At 47.1% G+C, this 8,892-nt stretch overlaps 1 protein-coding gene across 4 annotated transcripts in view; it reads right to left on the bottom strand.

Moving 5' to 3' along the window:
• Positions 1-1,856: 1,856 nt before the first annotated feature.
• B4GALT5 (beta-1,4-galactosyltransferase 5) overlaps positions 1,857-8,892 on the bottom strand; it is a 47,950-nt gene continuing 40,914 nt past the window's right edge. For 3 of the 4 annotated variants that reach the window (XM_023761753.1, XM_023761750.1, XM_023761751.1), the window contains 3 exons: positions 8,292-8,414; positions 5,889-5,990; positions 1,857-5,020 (listed from right to left, as the gene is read on the bottom strand). In XM_023761753.1, the coding sequence (XP_023617521.1) occupies positions 4,873-5,020; positions 5,889-5,990; positions 8,292-8,414 (373 nt within the window). In that variant the 3' untranslated portion in view covers positions 1,857-4,872. The remainder of the gene's footprint in view (positions 5,021-5,888; positions 5,991-8,291; positions 8,415-8,892) is intronic. The other variant, XM_023761754.1, reaches the window with a different exon arrangement.

Raw genomic sequence — 8,892 nt, 5'->3', positions numbered from 1 at the left:
ACCCCTCCTCTCCACGGCTGTCTGACCCCAGCACCCCTCCTCTCCATGGCTGTCTTATCCCAGCACCCCTCCTCACCACGGCTGTCTTATCCCAGCACCCCTCCTCACCACGGCTGTCTGACCCCAGCACCCCTCCTCTCCACGGCTGTCTGACCCCAGCACCCCTCCTCTCCATGGTTGTATGACCCCAGCACCCCTCCTCTCCACGGCTGTCTTATCCCAGCACCCCTCCTCACCACGGCTGTCTGACCCCAGCACCCCTCCTCTCCACGGCTGTCTGACCCCAGCACCCCTCCTCTCCATGGCTGTCTGACCCCAGCACCCCTCCTCTCCATGGTTGTATGACCCCAGCACCCCTCCTCTCCTCGGCTGTCTGACCCCAGCACCCCTCCTCTCCATGGTTGTATGACCCCAGCACCCCTCCTCTCCTCGGCTGTCTGACCCCAGCACCCCTCCTCTCCATGGTTGTATGACCCCAGCACCCCTCCTCTCCTCGGCTGTCTGACCCCAGCACCCCTCCTCTCCACGGCTGTCTTATCCCAGCACCCCTCCTCACCACGGATGTCTGACCCCAGCACCCCTCCTCTCCACGGCTGTCTGACCCCAGCACCCCTCCTCTCCATGGCTGTCTTATCCCAGCACCCCTCCTCTCCTCGGCTGTCTGACCCCAGCACCCCTCCTCTCCACGGCTGTCTTATCCCAGCACCCCTCCTCACCACGGTTGTCTGACCCCAGCACCCCTCCTCTCCATGGTTGTATGACCCCAGCACCCCTCCTCTCCTCGGCTGTCTGACCCCAGCACCCCTCCTCTCCACGGCTGTCTTATCCCAGCACCCCTCCTCACCACGGTTGTCTGACCCCAGCACCCCTCCTCTCCATGGTTGTATGACCCCAGCACCCCTCCTCTCCTCGGCTGTCTTACCCCAGCACCCCTCCTCTCCTTCGTATGGGCCCATGGACTGGACTCACCGGATTGGCCCCCCTTCTTCCCCTTTGCTTCTCTACAATCCCCCACTCTCCCTGCAGCCAGCGATCTATTAAAAATTACTGTCTAATCACATGACACTGAGCCCTACCTGCTGGAAACTCTTGCACCCGCTGCTCTAATGTTAAAATCTAAACTCCTCACCTTGGCCCACAAGGCCCTGCAGTACAGTCTGGCCCAACCCAACCCCTCAGCCTAACAGTGCCCAGTGTGGTCCTTTGATCTCTCTAACCTTCCTGGCTTCCTGTTCCTGCAGCTCACCCACTCTATCTCAGGGACAGCTGCCCCACCGTGCACCCGGGGCACACAGTATCTCCTTCATAGCACTCATCAAGGTTGGAACTTCAACCTCGGTGGGTGGAACAGTAAGCAATGACACTGACCTTGTCTTATTGCTCGTCATTATGTCCCCAACTCCTGGGCACAGAACTTTACACTCATAAATATTAGTGAGTGGTCAGCATTCATATGATTAGAATCTCTGAGCAGAATCAAGCAGACGGCAAACTCTGGAGTGACCCCAGCGGACCTTCTGCATCTAAACCGTCGACCCTAACCCTCCCCGTGCTCAGGAGGTCTTATTCGACTTGGGCATCACCTGGGCCAATTCTTCAAAGAAAACCCTGGTGTGGCAGAGGCCTGGATAGGACAGTGGGGTTCGGTGCTTTTGCTACACTGGCTGTGTTTTTCACTCACTGGTCTGCTTTCGAGGGTCGGGTGGGCAGTGCTTCTCTTAGGAACCCCCAGTGCTGAGCTGAGCAAAGGAGAAGCCCGGTGCTTGAAGGAACACATGGAGGAGCTGAACTCGCATAAGAAAGGAAAGGGCCCAAGAAGCCACAGGGTCCTAGGCAAAGAGAGACAACCACCAAGGTTTGGTTCTTGAATATGTATTTTTTACTGAAAAAATCATTCATAAATTAACATACAAAAATGTACAAACACATGAGTAAATAATGTAATGACAAAGGACTATCTTTGTGAAAAGTGTTTTTTAAAACATCTTTAGATTTCAGTGCAAAAATGTACCCCTGGCACCTCTTAAAACATAAGAGCAAGCTCAAAAAAACGTAGTGATGGAAATAAGCTAGCTACGTTCAATGTCATCGTCAATGGTGAGTGGATACAATCAATACATGTGGCTGTTGCTCAGCTATTAATGTCTGCGATTGAGGAGCTCTTACTAAAGTCCCTGTAATGTCAAAATGAATATTTTTGCAAGTAACACCACCCCCCCCCCCAAAAAAAACAAACCAGAGTGTGAAAGGAAAACCTTTCCCTGTACTCAATAATCAAAGACAAGAAAGATGTAAGGGGTCACCCATCAGTAGCCTTAACTAATTTCAGCTGCCAAAATATGCACAAGGTCACATTTGGTTCTTATTGTTCCTTTTCTTTTTTGACATGAGAATTTCACACCATTAACAGCACTCAGGCCTAGCTGTGTGTGTTTAACATTTCAGTTTCCCACACAGGACTCAACGCGGTGGATAAATGACGAACAGCACACAATAAGAGTTCACACTAATAATACAAACTTACACGTGATTGCAAGGTAATTTAAGTGACCCCACTTCATGAGACCTTTCCTTTTTGTCCTCAACCCAGCATTTTCTTTTTTAAGTCAGGTGTCAGCCTTTTGCCAACATTTGGTTCCTGGCTGTAACGACATTAATTAAAAAAGCTTCAAAGAAGATCACTTTAGAACACCGCCAGCGGCCCGGCAGTCTGTCCTGGCCAGTTCTGCCGAACGGCATCCTGGTTTTGTCACACTGAGAGCAGCTCGGCCTTCAGTGACGGAGGAGGGAAGGGGAAGGGGAACGGGAAGGGTGAGAAGCCAAGGCCAGCACAGAGGTCTCGGGGTGGGGGGGAGGGGGAGTGAGGGGTGAGAGGGAAAGTAGTCTTTATTGCTATATGCACCATACATCAAAGGAAAACCAAATGAACTGTGTGTAATGTTCCCTCGTGAAGGTCTTTTAAAGCATGAAATTCTCAAATTCTTTTAAAACATATGATACAACTTACCAGCATTTTCAAGGGCAGCAGCCTGCTCTCTCATACGAGCCGATAAGAGCAACTGATTTTCTAAATACCACTCTATTCTTCAAAAGAACAAAAACATTAACAAAAACAAGGCCTGGCCAATCACTCCCACAGCTTGTGGGGATCATACGTCCATGGAACCAACACATGCAATGGAGAAAACCCCAACCCACACGTGTATACAAATATACCCCTACACACACATCCATGTAAACCATGAAATTAAGGAAGTTGAAGGCAAACAAGGCAATTAAAAAAAATATGAAGTACTCTTCAGAAAGTACTCCCAATCACGATTTATAAATATGTTTTATGGAAAGGGAGGGGGAAAACTGGCATTTTTCAAAATTCTGCAGAAGTCAACGGGGACTGTGAATTGAGGGATTTGGCTCAGGGCAAAAACAGAGAGGGACAAATTCAAATGCAATTTAGAATCTGACTTCCAAAGCACATGGGGTGTGAACAGCCCATGTGGCTCCTGCACCCTGGCTTTGCTAGTCCAACTTAAAGCTCTGATTTGGTCTAACCTGGATCCCAGCTGACCCACGACACAGAAGTGCCACTTGCTCCCAGATGAGTTCTTCATCATTCGATTGCTCGCTAGCTCTATGTACTAGTTAATAATGTTGACAAAGAATCTTTCCAGAAATCAGTAAAGGAAATATTCAGAGGGATCACTAGTTGGTCGCTAGTTGGTAATTTAGGCACAGATTTTAGAAATTGTGGTCGTGTTCCTCAAGAGGGAAAAAAAATTTAAGGGAGGGGGGAAGAGGGGAGACACCACTCATCCTCTCTCTTGATGATGATGAAAGAACGAAACAAAGTGCAGGGACCCGTGGGTGGGCGTGTGCCCGGTGAGCGCCCCCCCGCCCCCCCCCCCGCCGCCCAAAGGGCTTGCTTTGAGCAGAGGGAGCGCCTGCTGTAAAACAGCAACCTCCTGCTCAGCAAAAGTTTGGGAAGAGCATGTCCGTGCCCAACAGGGGAGGGAATCCAGAGCAAAAGTCAAGAGCAAGACCTTGGGAGAAGGGCAGAAGTCGGTGCCAGTGACAAAGCCTGGACTGTTTTGTTCTTTTGTGACGCGCCCTAAATCCACCCCCTTCCAAAGTGACCGCGATTTGGGAGATCTATTCTTCCACAGCATTTTAACGGAGTTCCTGCAGTTGCCAACCAAATAATGATCTAATAAGATAAATCCTCAGTTTGAATCGAAGCCAGCTATAAAATTAAATTTAAAAAAGGCATTTTACATGGCTTATTTACAATTATACTTCTTCAAGAAGTGATTGTTACATGTCTATTTATCTTCCCCAATCCCTCCCCTCTACCCTCAATCCCCACCCAAAGCAGGTAATTTAAAAAAAATGAAACCGAAGAGAACACCAGAGACGGTGGTGTGTGGAGTCTCATTTGCTCTTCCTAAGACACAGCTGCCCTGCGGTGCGTTTGTCCGCCTCTCTGCTCTGAAGGCCAAGAAGCTCCAAAGGCCATTCGTAGGACAGGCTCTGGGGCAGGTCCACGGCGGATCACAGTTCCGGTTCTGGAGATTGTGGCTAAGATGGGACGTCGGGGAGGAGACGGGGAGAAGAGCAGCAGGACAGACGTCTGTCTTGTGAAAATAGAAAGCAGTCCTGATGAAAGGAGTTCCCGAGCGGACGCCCTCGATCCCAGCGGGTCCAAACAGGAAGGTTCTGTGCGTGTGCTCTGTCCACAGTTTTCCTGAACCCTGTGATCCTTCATTAGACACCGTTCTTCTAACTCCCATCCCGTGCGGAGCCCCAGGACATCTCCACACACCAGGCTGCTTTCTTGGTGGTGGTGGGTAAAGCAACACACATTCCCTCCTCATCTCAGTACTCGGTCACCTGAGCCAGCTCAGGGGTCAAGTTGACAGTAATGTTTTTATACAAGGCGTCATATGTGATGTTTGCAAAGTAGTTCAAGTTGTTGAGGCCGTCCAGCCCTTGCCGCTCTTTGGACCTCCTCAGCAGAGCGTACCTGTTGGTGCAGAGAACAGAGGTGGCTCTGAGAGGGGTCTGACCCCCAGGACAGACGATGGGGCAGGGCAGCCACAGGGGAGGACACATGGCGGGTGACCGGCCATTCAGCTACTCCATGCCCGATGCTTTATTATTAGAAACACCTCCTGTTTCGTGCCAGCTGATTACAGATTTCATTTAAGGCACCCACCTCTTAAACAAATGAGGAAACCAAGGCTCATGATGTTAAATGACTTGCCCAAGGTCACAGAATGGGGAAGTGGGAGGTAAGATACTAACACATCAGATGGGAAGTTCAGAGCCTGTACTCAGTGCCCTGTAATTCCCGTGAAGAGAGCTCATGCCCTCAGAACTGGCTCTCCAGAGACCATCCTCCCCATTAACAAGACAGAGAGTTGCCCTTGAAAATGCGGAGGTGCAACTCCGTCCACACTCCCCAAGAGTCCACCTGGGATTTACGTATTGAAAGCAGAGAGGTGTTAAAGCAACTGCAACCACACAAACAGGCTCAGGGCCGCCCTCAGAACCGGAGTCTGCAGGCAGGTGCCAACTCCGCTCTGTCACGTCAGTGAAAGTCCAAGACCTTGACCCGAGTGGACTTTCCCCCAACTCTCGGCAGCTACCGAGGAGACGATAAAGCGTAAGATGAAGACTGAGTGATTCCCTTAAAGGACCTAACAATCAACAGTCCGATCTCACCCTCCAACGCTGGCCTCACAGGTCAAGTCTGTTTGGGACCTATAAACAGCTGTCAGAACAGGACCTGGGAGAGGCTGGGGGTCAGGCGAGGGGCTCAGTGTGCCCTGGGACACCTGGAAATGCAAAGTCGAGGACAGTCCTCAGAGGAATAAGGAAAAGGCACCAACCTTCCCAGAAACTGGACTTCTCCTCGATGGTGATGAGGAATGGACTTGTACTTCCCTGTGTCACCTTCCGGCCGGCTCACAGAATAGCCTGCATTCTGTACTCTGCCCAAGACAAAGAGATGGGCTGTTTAGATAAAGTGATCAAGTCCTACAGGTGACCTAGGCCGAGGCTGAGAAACCCAAGTTGAACAACAGAACTTTCTCTGCATCTAAATATTCAAATTACCTATACTCTCTGGATAAGTTCATGGTTTTATAAAAGAAATCTACAAAAAAGTTTTGGAAAAAAATAAATTCAAAATGAGGTTCAAAATTCTTGAGGGTAAGGTTGACACGGGTCCTCGGTGGTAGGTCCAACAGTGGTGCCTCTGGCCGACGAGTGCACACCCACTCCCTCTTGCCGGCTCGCTGGGGCCCTATCAGACACACCTTTCTCATGGGTGGAAAGAACCTTTCCGTTTCACAAGCTCCCACAAAGCAAGTCAGAAAAGTCAGAGTTGCTATGGGTTTTCTCTGCTTAGGTCTAAATTATGTCTCCGCTCACCTCCCCCATCACTACAGAGATGAACAAATTTACACGACAATCTCTCAATGTAAAACCTTACAATTTATGAAAAGTTACTACAAGAGAGGCAGAATATAGAGAAGGTGTTCAGGATATTATCCTGCCATGATAAAGGTAAGATTTCCCAAGCTGGTGTACTGGAAACTTAATAGGGCTCTAAGAAATCATTAATAGACTTTGTCTTCTATGGAAAATTTACGGTCATTTTCATATTATTTCAATATCCTCCTTACTCCAAATTATACTCTCATTTGATAAGTATACATGGAATGCCTACTGTGTGCCTGGAATTGTGCAGGGTGCTGGGGAACGAACCAACCACAGTTCCTGCACAGAAACTGCCCCCCTCCCCTGAGCTGGGGAATGGAGGGGGAGAGAAAGAGAGAGAGGAAAACTGTGACAGATGTTCTGGGAGAGATCAACTGGATTCAAGGACCAGCCAAACCAGTTAAGTGTATGGAAAAGCTCTTCATCCTCCCTAGGTTCCTAAGAAACTCAAATTAAAAGGATGAGATGCCATTTTTACCTAGTAGATTGAGCAAGAATTGTCCAGAGCTGCTTTGTCCAGTGTAGTAGCCATGAGCCACTTGTGGCTACTTAAAGGCTAAAATGTGGCCAAAATTTAAAAGGTCGTTTATCTCCATTGTTGGCAGTGGTGTAAGAAAATGGGCACCACTGACTAGAATCTTTTTGAAAGAAAATTTGGCAATAATTATCAAAATTTAAAGTGCATTTACTTCTTAACTCTGTAATTCCACAACTAAGAATTTAATGGAAAGAAACAGTTGCACATGTGAACAAAGGATGTTCAAAATCGTAAACAACAGGAGAGCATTAAAATAAATTACTGTGGCCTGACCACTGTGGCTCAGTGATTAAGCATTGACCTATGAACCAGGAGGTCCTGGTTCCATTCCGTGTCAGGGCACATGCCTAGGCTGCAGGTTCAATCCCCAGTGTGGGGTGTGCAGGAGGCAGCGGATCAATGATTTTCTCTCATCAGTGATGTTTCTATCTCTCCCCCCCTTTCTGAAATCAATAAAAATATATTAAAAAATAAATTAATGTGTATGTGCATAAAGGAATACTACGCAATTATTAAAATAATGAAGTGGTCCTCACTATATGATCGTGGTGGGAGGGGAGAAGGATGTGTCAGAGTTGCTTATACATGAATAGAAAGAAGCAGAAAGAAACAAGTGTTAAAATGGCTACTTCCTGGGAATGAAACAGGATGGCAAAGGGAAGTAAGACTTACACTCTTTGGTGTATGTACTTTTGTATCACATGAATTCTTACCAACAAATACTACTTTGTAATTAACAGCCAACACATACTTTCTTTTTTAAAGCCAATCTAAAAGTAAACAGAGGTGGCAATGCTTTTGCTTATTCATGCCTTATTGAATTACTACACCAGTCACAGAACTGTTCACACAAACTTGTATAATACAAGCCTTGACTGATAGCATGGATAAATCTGTGCACATCACTAACATTCAACCTCTGGCTTGGGGAGGTCTCAGTGAAATGTGCTATGAGTGGAAAACACACACCAGATTTTGAAGATTTAGTAAGAAACAAGGAATGTAAAGAATTTCATTAACATTTTATATTGATTACATGTTGAAATATTATTATTTGGAAACATTGTGATAAATACATTGCTAGCAAATTTTATTACCATATTAAAATTAATTTGACCTCTTTTTCTTTCTTAACGGTTTGAAATGTGGCTATTAGAACATGTTTAAATTATGCATTCTATTCATATTGGACAGCACTGGCCTGGAGAGTCTAAAGGAGCTTTTCTAGAAGACACGGGAAGAAGGGCAGTACCTGTTCCACAGGTCGTCGTCCTCTCCGCCCCAACCCCAGAAAGCATTAGGAAAGCCATTGATTTTCCGAAATTGTTCCACTGTTAAGCCACTCACTCCGCCGAAGAACTCAGTATAAGGAAGCCTGAAAGGAGATGCAGAGCATCAATCATCTGTGCACAAAAGGGCGATTTCCCCCCTAGAACAGGCCATCTCGCTGGAAAACTATGTCTACAGTAAACAAGGCTCTCTGTGCTACTGCCCTGAACCATCCGAAATTGTTTCCTCTCGCTGAGATGCATCAACCTGAGTAGCTCATTGAACATTTTTTATACCAGCTTTTCTGAGATATACTTGCCAAGCCATATAACTCAAGAACATAATTCAAAGATTTTTAGTATATTCACAGAGTTGTGCAACCATGTCCACAATCAATTTTAATACATTTCATTACCCGCAAAAGAAGCCTTGTAGCCATTAGCAGGTACTCTTCATTTCCCCCATTCCCTCATGAAACCACTATTCTCCTTTCTGTTTCTATAGATTTGCCCATTCTGGAAATTTCATATAAGTGAAATCATGTAATATGTTGTCTTCTGTAACTGGTTTCTTTCACTTAGCAT

The sequence above is a fragment of the Myotis lucifugus genome, unplaced genomic scaffold (genome assembly GCF_000147115.1).
Source record: "Myotis lucifugus unplaced genomic scaffold, Myoluc2.0 scaffold_215, whole genome shotgun sequence".
Taxonomy (NCBI): Eukaryota; Metazoa; Chordata; class Mammalia; order Chiroptera; family Vespertilionidae; genus Myotis; species Myotis lucifugus.
Note: the sequence above shows the minus strand (reverse complement) of the source record. Positions and strands in the feature narration are given on the sequence as shown.